Consider the following 15,749-nt stretch of genomic DNA (forward strand, 5'->3'; position numbering starts at 1 on the left):
TAAAATGAAATTTAAAAAAAATTTTACTGTGTGTGTGTGTGTGTGTGTGTACACCGTGTGTGTGTCTGTGTGTATGTGTGTGTACACTGGTGTGTGTGTACACCTGTGTGTGCATGTGCGTGTGTGTACACCTGTGTGTGTGCGTGTGTACATCTGTGTGTGTGCGTGTGTACACCTGTGTGTGTACACCTGTGTGAGTGCGTGTGTACACCGGTGTGTGTGTACGTGTGTACATCTGTGTGTGTGTGCGTGTGTACACCGGTGTGTGTGTATGTGTGTATACTTGTGTGTGTGTGCGTGTGTACATCTGTGTGTGTGTACACCTGTGTGTGTACCTGTGTACAACTGTGTGTGTGTACGTGTGTATACCTGTGTGTGTGTGCGTGGGTACACCTGTGTGTGTGTGCGTGTGTGCGCGTGTGTACAACTGTGTGTGGGTGTGTACACCTGTGTATGCGGGTCTGCAGAAGACAATGACCTCAGACCTACTGGAGCTACAGGTGGTTGTGAGCTGCATGATGTGAGTGCTGGGAACTGAACTTAGGTCCTGTGTCAAAGCCATTTCTCCATATTATTTTTTGTTTTAAAGATTTGATTGCTGGACACTGTGGGGCAGTGGACTGTGAGAGGAAGCCTAGTACGATCGAGCTGGGCTTGAAGACCCAGGGACCCACAAGGGACAAACATTAGGAGCTTCACCTGCTCCTGTCACCAGGCCCTGGTCACATAGCCACAGCCTACCATGGAGAGAATTGTGGCCATCAGTCACGGAGGGGCAGTGCCTCCACATACAGATGAGGCGTCCCTAACATTTCAGACCAAGCCAATAGCAATAAAGATGTGTGAGAATTACTCCATTGTCTGAGAGCATCTGTCACACAAGAGCTGTAACACTGCCTGGGAAGAGAACGCTCTCCAGAAGCTTTTGCCACTAGGAGCCCCTCTGCACGTCACTGTCTAGCCAGCCTTCTACTGTCTCATCTCTGCTCAGCTCCCAGAGGCTATGGACGTGCAGTGGCCCCAGAGCGGCAGTCAGGCTGGGCCTGGTGTGCAGGGCACCCTTGATGGGAAAGGCCCATTCGCCGTGTTGGGGGTGACTGGTGCTCCTGGGTTCCATAAGAAAGCAGGCCAAGCAAGCCATGAGGAACAAAGCAGTTAAGAAGCACCACTCCATGCCTCAGCACCAGCTCCTGCCTCCTTTGAGTTCCTGTCCTGACTTCCTCCAACAGTGCTGAGGAAGTGTAAGTCAAATGAGCCCTTTCCAGTTTCTTCTGGTCACGGTGTTCCGTCACAGCAATAGTAAGACCAGCTGATTGACAGACATTTTCATAAAAAGAGACATTTTCCCTCTCATACAGTGCATCCCAACTACAGTTTTCCCTCCCCCTGTTCCTCCCAGTACATACATATAATTTAAGAAATTCAAAACACACACACACACACACACACACACACACACACACACACACACTTTAAAGTGCTTTGCACTTGGGTGATGCCTCAGGAAAGTGATTACTGTGCAGACATGAGGGCTGAGCTCACGTCCCCAGCTCCTGTGAGAAGCCAAGTGAGACAGTGCAGTGCAGACCTAATTCCAGTGCGGTGTAGGCAGAGGCAGGAGGATTCCTACTGATTCCTAGCTAAGCCGTGTAGTTGACTATCTCAGTGCTCAAAAAATAAGCAGAGAGGAAATGACATGGTGGTGACCACTGACTCCCTCACACAGACAAAGAAGTAGTTTGTTTAGTTTTTCTACACAGGCTTTCTCTGTGTATCCCTGGCTGTCCTCGATCTCAGAGATCCCCCTGCCTCTGCAAGTGCTAGAATAAAAAGCTTATGCTACCACCGTCTAGCCGTCTGCATGTATTTTAATTTGATTATATATAATAATTTTTATACCTCACATCATATATATATTATCAGTTCAAAAACTTTTAACTCTTATCTCCATTCTTGAGATTTAAAAAACAAATAACTTGCCAGGCAGTGGTGGCCACGCCTGTAATCACAGCACTTGGGAGGCTGAGCTCTTGAGTTTGAGCTCAGCCTGGTCTACAGAGTTCCAGGACAGCCTGGGCTACACAGTTCCAGGACAGCCTGGGCTACACAGAGAAACCTGTCTTGAAAAAACCACAGGAAAAGGGAAGGTAGGGGGAGAAAAGAAACAAATGACTGTTTTACTGACCTGTTTTCTATTGAGTATATGTTTATTTAGATACCTCCCTGTGGCTGTGTGTTTGATGTATTGACTGTGCTTGTTAGATTTGCTCGTACAGTGCTTATGCATTATGCAGATCGTATAGCACAGCGGTCAGTTGGTAACCGTATACTTAGCAGGTACCATGCTTGCTTGTTCTGTTTGCTTCAGAAAGATGATGCTACAGACAGGACAGACATCTATCTTGGAGACTACCCCAAAAGTTTTGTTCTGCTTGAGGAATAATAGCCCTAGGTGGCCTGGAACTTAATATGTATATAGATCAGGCTGTCTCAAACTTGGAGTGACCGTCCTGCCTCTTGTCTCCTTGAGTGCTGACATGTGCCACCATACCCGGTCTGAATAAAATTTTATAATATTTAATTCTTCTTCAACTTAGAAATTGAGCATGGAGAAATTTTAATAAAAAACTTTATCACATTTTTGGGTTTTTGGTTCTGTTTTATTAGAGTCAGATTCTTACCATGTAGCCCTAGCTGGTTTGGAATTTGCTGTATAGCCCAGGCTGGCCTCAAACTCTCATATCTACCAAGGCATGGGGTTAGAGCGCACATGTGTGCGCGTGTGCGTGTGTGTGTGTGTGTGTGTGCGCGTGAGAGAGAGAGAGAGAGAGAGAGAGACAGAGACAGAGAGAGACTGTAGTGGCCCAGCTGGGCCTCCGCCTGGGTTGCAGATGTGTGGGGCTGCAGCTTGCTTGTATCAGTCTCTTACATTTTACTGAACATTGTATCATTGTCTTGTAGAATGGAGATGTATGCATTTCAATCCTTCATCCGCCTGTAGATGACCCACAGAGTGGAGAGCTGCCCTCTGAAAGGTGGAATCCTACTCAGAATGTGAGGTAAGGTGCTCTATGGAGTGGACTGTGTTGTGGTTTGCTTCCATTTATTTGTTGGTTAGCTGGTGGGCTCGTTTTTTGAGACAGGGTTTCTTTCTCTCTGTAGCCCTGTGGCTGTCCTGGAACTCAGAGATCTGACCTGCCTCTGCCTCCTCAGTGCTGGGATTAAAAGTGTGTTCCACCACTAACCTGGCTATTTTTTGAGACCAGCCTCAAATTCCTGGACTCAAGTAAATCTCTTACCTCAACCTCCCAAACACACAGGGAGTACAGACATCTACTCCTTGAATCTTCGTTTGGGCGTATATGTGGTGTGTCTCATTCTGTTTGAATCTGTGAACAGAATCTTTCCTGTGTTTGTAACGTTCTCTCTTGCTATTGCATGGGGGTGTGTTGAACGGCTTTCAAGGTAAAAGTGTATCCTGGTGACCAGCATGCTAAGGAATACTGCAGAATTCACATCGTGCAACAGACCTCACGCAACAGATTTATTGGAGAGTTGGGGGATGTGAAAGGTGATGGCCTTTGAGTGGGGATAAGAGAGAGAGCAGCTGTGACGGCTCGGGTTTATAGGAGGGCATGGGGCATGGGCGTAGGGAGGATGTGCACAGTGCTGGCAGTGGACTCAGCACATCGGCCTGTAGTGACGGTGACTGAAGGTGGAGTTGGGATAGGGGAGCACCTGATTCTGGAACATGTGCAGTTCCTACTTGACTGACACATGCACCTGCATCAATCTGGTGTTGACTCCCTGAGCAGTGCTGGTTGGGACTCTGATTTTCCTCATCTGCTTCTTTTTTTTAGATTTATTTATTTATTATATATAAGTACACTGTAACTGTACTTCAGACACAGCAGAAGACGGCATCAGATCTCATTACAGATGGTTGTGAGCCACCACGTGGTTGTAGGGATTTGAACTCAGGACCTCTGGAAGAGCAGTCGGTGCTCTTAACCACTGAGCCATCTGTCTAGCCCCTGCTTCTTCTTCTTACATTAGAATTTACTCCTTATTAGATCCCTTAACTTTTGTGTTTAAATTGTGTTATGTATATATAAAGGGAGAGAGAGAGAGAGACAGACAGACAGACAGACAGACCGACCGACCGACTGACCAACCTCAGGTGCTGAGGTCCGAGGCCAGAGCTATGGAAATCAGTTCTCTCTTCCATCAAGAACCAATTCTGTTCATCGGGTAGCAGGCTCCTTTTTCCCATCCAGCTTGCCAACCCCACCTGGGTGATTCTGAGGAGCTTAGGCAGCCCAACTAATTATGGTTTTGATGTAGTAAGAAATGTACTTCGTGGACAGTGTCGTGGTGCACACCTTTTTTTTTTTTTTTTTTTTTTTTTTGGTTCTTTTTTTCGGAGCTGGGGACCGAACCCAGGGCCTTGCGCTTCCTAGGTAAGCGCTCTACCACTGAGCTAAATCCCCAGCCCCGGTGGTGCACACCTTTAACCCCAGCATTCTGGAGGTAGAGGCAGGAGGATCTCGGTGAGTTTGAGGCCAACATGGTCTACATAATACATGTGCAGCCAGCACCACACAGGAAGAGCTTGTCTTGGGGGGTGGGGTGCAGACAAAGAGAAGGTAAAGACTTGTTGCTTCCGTGAGGTGCAGTCTCTGTTATACTCCCCTGGTGCTGAAAGTCGTGAGTCAGTGAGGAAGCAAAGCGGCTCCACAGCACCCGTCAGTGAGCTGCCTGGGGCCCTGTGTGCTGTCAGGTGAGGGATGACAATTTGCTTCCCTGCCAGAGGGCAGAATAGCTGCCAGCTGCATGCGTGCATCGCCCCAGTCCGCTCCACATGGCACATCTAATCTGAATGCTGAGTGCATGAAAAATATTTTAAACATTTTGTTTAAATGCATTCTACTTCTTTGCTTTGAGAAGAACCCTGTATAGCAAAGGCTTTGAATAGGGACTATGGTAACAGACTCTTAAGTACGGAAAGTTTCATTTATTCCACTCTAAGGTCATAAGTGTCTAGGAGGCAGCCTGAGAGGCCATGTTCTGCTTCCCAGGCTACTATGAGCTGCAGTTGAGCAGACAGTGTACTTTTCTTTCCATTACTTGAGTTTCCCATGGTCAGCTGTGGTCTGAAAGGATTGAGAAAGTCTAGCAACAAAACAGCTTACACGTTTGAAGTTGTGCTCCCCGCTTGTGTCCTGACTGTGTATTGCACACCTCTTAGTCACTTAGCAGCTGTCATCCTCACCAGGGCAGCATCACTTTGTTCTCCTTGGCCCCAGTTAGGAGGCCAAGCTTAAAGGAAGGGTTGCAGGAACCAGGCTGGTGGAGCGCACGGGCCTGCTTTCAGAGGACGGAAGGACGATGGCTGGTTACCCAGAATGCTGGAGTGAGAGAAACAGAGGCCCCTGCTATCCTGTTAGGAGCCACCCTCCACCCAAATCCTCAGAGTAGGTTAGGCTCTAATCCTGGGCTTTGCCTTCAGTGAGGAGGACTCATCCTTACGAAAGAAACCCAAGTACCCTGCGTTCTCCATCGTGAGAACTCACCCTATGGTTATTACGAATCCTCTCTGGGCCCGAGCCCCGTGCACTGTTCCCAGTCGGGAGCCTTGATCCTCAGAGTGAAGGTCTCAGGTGCTCTGCCGAGGTCGGGTATCTGTAAAGGAGTTTTTATATAGCTGTCCCTGAGGCTTTACTGTGAGACTTGTCATGTGGAGACCACACCCCAACCCCTGGTTTACATCAGGTTTTACTGTGTTTAACGGTGTAAGATTAAGCCACAGGATCAGCCTTTGTGGAAGTTTGGTCCAGCATCACTGACTAAGTAAGGTTGTAGTGAATTTTCATCCTCCTCTCTTTGAGGTTCAGTGTCCGCCAGCTGGGATACCTGCAGGGACTCCCCAACAGAAGTGATGCTATAACCCAGATGGCCCTGAACTCACACACATCCACCTGCCTCTGCCCCCCAGGGCTGGGATTACAGGGATGCGGCCATGCCTGCTTCTGTTGTGAGTTTCCCACACCTAGTGTAGGGATGAACACTGTAGGTCGCTGTTACATTTCCAGTCTGGTCCTGTGGAGTTTGAGGTATTCTGAGGATAAGAGGGGCCGTTGCTCTAGAAGTCTTTAAGAGTTCATTTAAAGTTGGTCACACACCCCCATCCTGGTTATCCCTTGAAGTGTGAGTGTGGTGCTTATTTCTCAGGCAGGGCTGGTGCACACCCTGGCTTTGAGGAAGTGGTCTCCCTGTATTGGTGGTGCTTCTTTTTAGAGGCTGAGTGTTGACTCCATGTCTCTGATTCTTTACTTTGGGGAATAAGCCTCTGCCCTGATAGAAAGCCTGGAACGAGATTTTAATCATTACATCCCTTCCTGGATGCTGCTGCATTCCTCCTGTTTACCAGGAAGTCACACTGTTTTTCCTTGGTTACTTGTGGTGGCACATACTTTTAATCCTACCCCTCAAGAGGTAGAGATTGTAGATTGTGAGTTCAAGGCCAGCCAGTCTAAATAATGAATGTAAGACTACAGTAAGATCCTGTCTGGAGAGAAGGGAGAGGGGAGGAGAGCTCTTTATCCTAACAGGGAGGTGTGCTCTGCTCTCACCGGGCTGTTTTGTTGTTGGGCGGCTCTGGAGTCACGCCCTAGGGTGCTTGAGGCCTTTGCCCCTTTGCTTTAGAGCTGGTTACTCTCTTGGGTCTTGTGTCTCTGTGCTGCATGCTGTTGGTTGTTACTTCAGTCCGAAACCGCCTTGTCTGCTTGGCACTACCTGGTGGTCTTTGGGAGCCAAGTGAGGAATGTGTCCCCTCATGATTCGCAACAATAGCGAATCTTTCTCCTTTTTTTTTTCCTCGTTTCTGTTATTTGTTGAGACAAAGGTTTTGTTTTGTTGTTGTTTGTTCTGTTTGTTTTTAAAAAAACAAAAACAAAAACCAGGAATTTACTGTTAGCCTAGCTGACCTCGATCTCCTGCATGCCGGGATTACAGGCACGCACCAGCACGCTTTGGATGTTCTCTCTCTTTTAAAGGTTTTTTAAAGATTTATTCTTTAAAAAGAATTTTTAAAAGACATTGTAGCTGTCTTCAGACACACAGAAGAGGGCATCAGATTTCATTACAGATGGTTGTGAGACATCATGTGGTTGCTGGGATTTGAACTCAGGACCGCTGGAAGAGCAGTCAGTGCTCTTAACTACTGAGCCATCTCTCCAGCCCTGGAGCTTCTTTCTAACGATGGTAAATTGCTAGATTTGTTTGAGGGTTACTTGTGGAAGTGCTATGTCCCCTGTGTAGCTCTGGCTGCCAAGCATTTGTTCTGCAGACTGCTTTGCCATGTATTTGCTGCCTCTGCCTCCCAAATGTTCAGCAGGTGTAATGATGCCACCCGTGAAAGACAGACAGATGGACAGGTGATCTTCCTATCAGCACTGCTGCTGAACTGTCAGCGTTTAGCAGCCTGCCTGACCGAGGCATTGTCAGTAAACTCTGAATCCGGTCTAGTTGTGCTCACATCTGCGACTGTTGGCATGTGAGTGGGTGAATCCCTAAGGAAGAGTTGTGTGCAAGGGTTTTTGTCACCTAAAGAGTATGTAGAACCTTTTAAGAGCTGGAGTCCATACGGTTGTGGGAATTGAGTAGAGCAATAAACAAGAAAAAAAGTCCAGTTGTTATCAACTGAAGTTTGATGGTTTTGCCATCTCTGAAGGACTGAAGTCCAGGAACCCCATGAGGACAATGCTGGTGAGTGGTCCTTTGTCTCCTGTTTGTGGGAAACGGCCAGAAACCGACTCTAGTTCTTGCCATGGCCTGACCTGACAGCTGCTTTCTCTGAGGTCCTCTCCAGAAGTACCTGTCATCTCTCCTTTTCCTAAAAGGTGGAAAAGTGGTCTTGGTAGGTGCGAATGGGGGTACGCAGTCCAGCAGCCACAGATGCGGGTAAGAGTTTCTTGTCTGGTCTTGTACAACCTGTTGAAAGGGAGAGATCCAGGGTCTGCTGCAAGATTTGTCAGCAAAATGGGCACAACAAAGGGGTTTTGTTTTGTTTTTGTAGTTTGTTCAGGTTGCTCTGTCTGTGTAGCTCATGTGAACTTTGAAGTTTGCGCGCCTTATTGTCCTGCCTTCCTCAAACTGCTTGGTGTGTGCCGCCTCCGTGCTTAGCTCTGCCTTGTAAACCTGGAGGTCTGAGCTCCATCCCCAGCGCCCACAGAAAGGTGGAAGGAGAAGACTGGTTTCACATAGACACCTTCATACCTATGTGATGTGTGTGCACACGCATGCGCACAACACTTCATATACTCATGCAAATTTCTTAAGTTACTTTTTTGCTTACCTGTCTTGCGTGAAAGCTGTTTGATCTCCAGAGGCCTCCCCAATCTTAGGGGGCTTTTGTTGTTGCTGCTGCTGCTGTTTCTGAGACAGGGTCTTTCTACATGGCTCTGGCTATCCTAGAACTTACTGTGTAGACCAGGCTGGCCTTTCAGTCTTAGTTTTTAGACTTTGCACTTTTGTGCCTTTAACCAGGGAATCCTTGTTTTTGCAGTATGTCCTGGGAACATCAGCAACAGCGTCCCAGCACTGCTCAGCCGACACCATTAAAATGTCACAGTTGCTTTAGCAGCATAAAGAGAAAGACCCAATATGTCAACCATTGAAACTACTTTTTTTACCATGTGTTGCTCTGTTCTCCCAGTTAGAACTGGATTCTTTCCCTGATGTCCTCTCTAAGTATCTTTTCCATGTTGAAATATACAATAAGGACAGTTTTAACTGGGTTATCTTTTGGTATTACTGTCTGCCTTTTCAAAGATCCTTCTAATTAGCAGAGTCAGGGTGGAATATAGAGCTGATGTCAGTGACAGCAGCACTGTGCGGAGTTTACCTCTGACAGATTGTACTAAACCTGTAAATCCCATCCACCAAACCCTGGGTTACGCTAAGGTTTTTAAGAATGAGCTCTTTTTGCTTTCTCAGTGCTCTTCGGGGTGGGTGGGTATGGCCTGGGGGAGGGAAACACAAGGCCAGTCTGTTTTCTGTTTGTTTAGTTCACTTGCTTACTTATGTATTTAAATATTTATTTAGAAACTAGGTCTTACTATGTGGCCTTGACCGGCTAAGAACTTGCTGTGTAGACCAGGCTGGCCTCAAATCAGACATGCCATTCCCTCTCTCCCTTGTGACTCCCTTGGTTTCGTGAGAGCAGGCTCTCGCTCTGGCTCCTGCACCTCGGGTGTGCTGAGATTGCGGACATTGCCTCCTCCCCGCCTGCTTGATGGCTTAGCCAGATGATTGCTGGAAAACAGGTTTTTTAAAAAATCTACTGATTTTTAATTATGCATTTGTGTATCTGTCTGTGGGTATGTGCACGTGACCAAAAAGACCAGAGGTTTCAGATCCTTAGGAGCTGGAGTTAAGCGGCTGCGTGAGTGCCTGATGTGGGATGTGGGTGTTGGGTGCTACATAGCAGATTTGGGTCTAGAACAACAGTACTTGCTCTTAGCCACTAAGTCCTCTCTCTATCCCCAAAACATATTTGAGAATTTCTTTTTGTAATTTATTCTCTCTACCTGTCTCTGTCTCTCTCTCTCTCACACACACACACATACACACACACACACACACACACACACACACACACACACACACACACACACACACACACACACCTCTCTGTCTCTCCTCAGAGTAAGACCAGACCTCCCAAGTCCATCGGCTGAACGTAGCTAACAAGCCACAGTGAGTCGAGGCACAAACCCTCCTTGCAGCCCAGTGGGAGGATCATGGTCCCAGGAGCAGGCAAGAGAGTCAGAGTTGAGACCCACAAGAACACCGAGCTACACAACCATAACATACAGAGAACCTGGCACATACCCACGCAGACTGTAATTGTCACTTCCCTCTCTGAGCCCCTATGTATGCTTCTGTGGCCTGTGTTCCCCTGGTGTCCTTGACCCCCTGGCTCCCATAGTTCCTTCTCGCCCACTTCTATGGGGTTCCTGAGGGAAGAGCCTGATGGAGACCTCCAGCCTAGGCTGGCACTCCCCTTAGTGTCTGGCCGTGAGCCTCTGTATCAGTCCCCTCTGCTGCCAAGAAGCCTCTTTGATGACAGGTAGGTGAGGCATCATTAGGAATCATTTGTTTTTTGTTTTGTTTTCCTATCATAGGTCTCTGGGCTGTCCAGTTAGGCTTCCTCTTGTGGGGTGGGCCTCAAAGAAGACCAGTCATTGGTTGGCCACTCCCACCAGTTCTGTGCCACCTTTACCCGGGCATGTCTGCAGGAAGAACAGATTGTAGGTGGAAGGTCTTGTGGCTGGTTGGTGTCCTAGGCCCACCACTGGTTACAGCCTTGGTTACAGAAGACGGTCTGTTCAGGCTCTGTATCCTCCGTTACTAGGAGTCCTCCCTAAAGTCATCCTCGTGGGTTCCGGGGAGCTTGCACTACACCAGGTTTCCACATCACCCCATAAATGCTCTCCATTCCTGCAGTCTCTCCTGTGTTCTCTGTGTCCCCCACCGTGCCCTGATCCCTCTATTTCCCTCCTTAGCAGAATCTACTCCCTTCCTATTTCCCTTCCTAGGGAGAGCTACTTGTTACCTAGCCAGCCTCCTGGGCCTGTGGACGTTAGCATTTGCCCTTGACGGCTCATATGCACTTCCTGACGAGTACGTTCCACGATGTCTTTCTGGGTCTGAGTTACTCCACTTGGGATTATCTTTTCTAGTTCCATTCATTTGCCTGCCAATTCCATGATATCATTTTCTTAACAGCTGAGTAATACTCCATTATATAAAGGTATCACATTTTCTTTATTTATTCCTCAATTCAGGGACATCTGGGTTGTTTCCCACTTCTGGCTATTATGAATAAAGCTGTGAACATAGTTGAGCATGTGTCCTTTTGGAAGGATGGAGCCCCAAGAGTGGTATAGCTGGGTCTTGAGGTAGATCTAGTCCCAGTTTCTGAGGAACTGTCATACACGTTTGCACTCTCCCAGCAATGGAGCGCTCCCCTTGCTCCACATCGTCACCAGCCTGAACCATCCCTTGTGGTTTTGATCTCGGCCATTCTGACAGGTGTGAGGTAGACTCTCAGGGTCATTTTGATTTGCATCTCTCCGATGGCTGAGATGCTGGAACATTTCTTTAGGTGCGTCTCAGCCATTTGGGATTCTTCTATTGAGAATCCTGCTTACATCTGTGTCCCGGAGTTGGATTATATGGTTTGTTGATGTCCAGTTTCTTGAGTTTTTTATATAATTTTGGATATTGGCCCGCTGTTGGATGTGGAGTTAGTGAAAAATCTTTTCTATTCTTGTAGGCTGCCATCTTGTCCTATTGAAAGTGTCCCTTTTCTTACAGAAGATTTTCAGATTCATGAGGTCCCATTTATTAATTGTCGATCTCAGCGCCCATGCTATTGGTGCTGTGTTGAGGAAGTTGTCTCCTATGGCTCTCCCTACTGCCCCCTCTGTCAGGTTCAGTGCGTCTGGCTTTATGCTGAGGTCTTTGATCCACTTAGACTTTTGTCTGTGAAGGGTGGTAGCTATGGACCTATGTGCATTCTTCTACATGCAGACGTCCAGTTAGAGCACAACATTTGATTTCTGAGTTTGTCTTTGTTGGATGGGTATTTTGTTTCTTGGTTTCTGTTATTTGTGGCCTGTGTTGAACTGGGGGGTGGGGGGTCTCCACTAGAGTTCAGGGCTGAGTTCTTGAGCCTCTGCTCCAGCAGGGAGGTGCTGGGGACACAGAGTAGTCCTGTGCGGGTAGCCTGCCTGGAGTTCTGGTGGTTGAAGTGGCTTCTGGTCCTAAGAAAAGAAATGACATTTACTGTATGTGAATTTATATTTGCATGTTGTGGTGTGGAAGCATAAAGCAGCTTGTGGGGCGTTCTCGTCCTCTGTCCTTTTCACTCAGTGATCCACGCAGAGCAGCAGGCTTGGTGGCAGGTTCCTTTACCTGCTGGGCCATCTCACTGGCCCCTGAAAACAAAATTGCATAATCCACTTTTCATAAGTCATCAAATATTATGACCTCAAATTTGCATCAGAAATATTTTAAGGGGAAAAACTTTAAAACTGAAGTTTCTTAAAAACTGTGCTTGCGGGACTGGGGATTTAGCTCAGTGGTAGAGCGCTTACCTAGGAAGCGCAAGGCCCTGGGTTCGGTCCCCAGCTCTGAAAAAAAAGAACCAAAAAAAAAAAAAAACTGTGCTTGTGGACACGATGGACGTGGAGATTCACTGTGGGTTCTTTCCTTCTCAGGACTATCCTGCTGAGTGTAATCTCCCTGCTTAATGAGCCCAACACCTTTTCTCCAGCCAATGTGGATGCTTCAGTCATGTTCAGGAAATGGAGGGACAGCAAAGGAAAGGACAAGGAGTACGCTGAGATCATTAGGTAAGGCAGATCAATCGTGTGCATTCTGGATCTAAGGGGTTAAGTTCAAATTTCAATATTCTGTGTACTTTAGAACAATTCTCAGTTGTATTTATGGAGTAGTAACCTGATGAATTTAGCTATTGAAAGAGAACCCAAAACAGAAACAAAACACAGTAAAAAATAATAATAATAAAGAGAACTCACTGGGCAGGAGTGTAGAACTTCTGGGCTTGTTTTGGTTGTGTGTGTGTGTGTGTGTGTGTGTGTGTGTGTGTGTGTGTGTGTGTGTGTGTGTGTGTGTATGTGTATGTGTGTACACGTACACGCATGCATGCGAGGCAGTTTAAACCAGTCTGGCTTTGAACACAGAGATCCGGCCTCTGCCTCCCAAGTAGTGGGATTAGTGTCCATGCCTGTGCCCTGCTTGTGTTTAGTGGTCAGCCACTGGGCTGAGTGAGTCATATCAAGAATCGAAGGTAGTTAGTGTAAACTGTAAAGGCCTGTAGGAGCTACAAGAACATCCATGTGCAAGGCCTGGCAACAAACTGAAGCTTCTGGAAAGTGGTGTTCTTTTCAGTTTCTCCAGTAGCCACGCCTCCCCAGTCTCAATGGCTGGTTTTGTACTTTAGGCCAGAAGCTATTCACACTTAGGCAGGCAGGTTTTGTTGCAGAGCTGTTATTTGCCAAGCCCTCACAGGACAATGGAAAAGAGAACCAGGCAGGCAAATGGGGGAGGCCAGGTGGTGTGCACAGCCCTGCACATTGCACCAGTGCAGGGCGTGGCTCTGGCAGGACCTCTTACCTAGCATTCGGCTCTGCCACTCCAGACACAGGGAAACTGGGTGACTGGGGGAACCTAGAGGGTGAGGGGAAAGTCTGGCCTAGTAATCAGCTGCATGAATGCAAGGCACTAAGCATGCTGGGCCTCTGGCTCACGTGTGCAGGAGTTCGGAACCCGAGTAGAGAGCCAGTAGTGCACATGCGTCCACAATCCCCAACCCTTAGCAGGAGATGGGAGGCAGAGGACAGAGCTTTGAAATGCTCTCGAGCTAGCCTGATCTCTGCAGCAGCAAACGGAGGAGACCTTGCTGCAAACAAGACTGAAGTGTTAGGGCAAAGACTCTCCATGATACGAAGGTGCCTGATGGTTGAGAGCCTTGGCATGATGCAGGATGTCTGCTGTGTGGCGTGAGACACGTGAGTGACAGGAGTCTTGGTTATGCACAGTTATAAGACTCACCTATTCCAAGTGTGCTGGCTTTCCCTAATAATCCCAGCACTCCCGGCGAAGGGCTGGAGGATTATAGAGGCGAAGCCACGTGGGTTAGCCTGAGACCCTCTCTAGATAGACAGACCTCTACAAATGTTCCTATGTTGTCCTCTGTCCAGGAAACAGGTCTCAGCCACGAAAGCTGAAGCAGAAAAGGATGGAGTGAAGGTCCCCACAACCCTGGCAGAATACTGCATCAAAACTAAAGTGCCTTCCAATGACAACAGCTCAGATTTGCTTTATGACGACCTGTATGACGACGACATTGATGACGAAGACGAGGAGGAAGAAGATGCCGACTGTTATGATGATGATGACTCTGGAAATGAGGAGTCGTGACATGTTCCTTCAGTTCCCTGTACTGCCCTGACGTCTCAGGCCAAAGGGAGGGGAGCAAGTGGGGATCTACAGTGGCCACTCAGCAAAAACTTACTCATGGGGTGGGAAGCAAACAGCCCCTGCTGACTCACTCCCCTTGCAGCTCTCAGTTTGCTCCTTTTTATGGACCTTACTGGAGAGGAAGTTCCCTCCACAGAATGTCTGAATCCTTGCATTCTTCCCTCCATCACTGTATTGATTCTTTTTTAAAAACAGCCACCACCCCTCAAACTCCCCCTCACCCCATCTCTGCAGAGTGTTCACAGCAAAACACCTTTGTCTGTTTCTAGATTCTTGAAGAATTAGTCTGTTTAAGACATTGTGTTTAAAGCTGGGAGCCCACTGGGAGTCCACAAGTGCTGCATATATTGGGTAGCAAAAGAAAATGGGAAAAAAAAAAAAGAAAAAAAAAAAAAACAACAAAACCTAAAAAAAAATAAAAAATAAAAAAAACCCCACAAAACAAACTTAAAAAAAAAAAAAAGCCAATTTGCCAAGGTTTAGCTGCTCCTTTACATTAGTGCGTGTGCATTTGTTCAGCCCCGTGGTGGTGAGTTTTGTTTCTTTCCCTTCCTAAGGCTGGGCTGCGGTGGGCATCAGGGACTTACGCTCGCTAAGTCTGATGAAATGTGCTGCCTCTGTGAGACCATCCCAACACGGAGGCTGCAGCTACTCTGAGGAGATATCAGATTTTGTTTTTTGGAATTGATTGGGATCTAAAGCCTGAAATAAATATTCATACTTTACATAGAACTGAGCACTTGGTTGCTATTTATTTTAAAGGTAGGATAACTTTTTCCACCAGAAGGTGGGGCCGGGGGTGGTGGTGGAAGTTAGTGTGTGTGAATTTCTAGTTCTGAAAACAGAACTATCCCAGTGTTGGTTGATGGCTCTGATGGGGAAGAATGAGGACTGCTGGTGGCCGCTGTTGGGAGAGGGTGGATCCCAGGTTTTTATTTAAGTAAACACCTTTAATTACCCAATATTAATCCTAGGTGCATGTGTTAGGATTTTGGTTTTCATTGAGCTGCTCATCCTGATAGTGATGATTGTGGATGTGTGCAACTTGGGAATGGTTGTCTTCCTCATTGGATATGGTCTGGACTTCCCGCTCCTTTCAATGTACTTGGGCCAAGGAGAGCAAGCAGAGGTGGTCTGTGGAGCTTTGTTCCCAGGTGTCAGTCATGCGGCTCCCTGCAGCTTCATCCCGGACTTTAAAGAGGGTTTTGTTTAGCAACTGTGAAACCAGACTTCAAGGATAGGGGGTTGAGATTTTTGTGTGCCAGGGTCCTTCCTTATCCTCAGATCACAGCTCAGAAAGAACCAAAGGGCAGATGGGAACTGGGAAGGCCTGACCCTCCCTCCATAAGTAGACTTATGCTTCCTCCTTCCATGGTTCCCCTTCCTTTCTGATCTCAGGGTTTTTTCATTCTCTCTTCACACTCCTGAATGAATGGGATTTCTCAGCAGTTCCTGGCCTCTTAAGTTTCGTCTGTTACTAAATGAGAATGTTTACTGTTGAACACGTGAGCATTGAAATTTAGAGAAATTATCCCCACAGGCTGTACCCGAGTCTCCTGACTCAGGACCACAGCTGCTGTGCTGAACAGGGCCACGGCAAAGACACTTGCAGCTTTTGCTCCCAGATAGCCTGCAGATCTACAAATACTTTCTGATCTCTCCCCAGCGGCCACCCC

At 47.4% G+C, this 15,749-nt stretch overlaps 1 protein-coding gene across 1 annotated transcript in view; it reads left to right on the plus strand.

The window, feature by feature from the left end:
- Window positions 1-14,454, plus strand: part of Ube2r2 (ubiquitin-conjugating enzyme E2R 2) — a 58,548-nt gene extending 44,094 nt beyond the window's left edge. Inside the window, exons 3-5 of the mRNA NM_001127573.2 lie at window positions 2,962-3,059; window positions 12,288-12,422; window positions 13,794-14,454. Of these exons, the coding sequence (NP_001121045.1) occupies window positions 2,962-3,059; window positions 12,288-12,422; window positions 13,794-14,013 (453 nt within the window). The 3' untranslated portion in view covers window positions 14,014-14,454. The remainder of the gene's footprint in view (window positions 1-2,961; window positions 3,060-12,287; window positions 12,423-13,793) is intronic.
- The last annotated feature ends 1,295 nt before the right edge of the window (window positions 14,455-15,749 follow it).

The sequence above is a fragment of the Rattus norvegicus genome, chromosome 5 (assembly GCF_036323735.1).
Source record: "Rattus norvegicus strain BN/NHsdMcwi chromosome 5, GRCr8, whole genome shotgun sequence".
Lineage (NCBI taxonomy): Eukaryota > Metazoa > Chordata > Mammalia > Rodentia > Muridae > Rattus > Rattus norvegicus.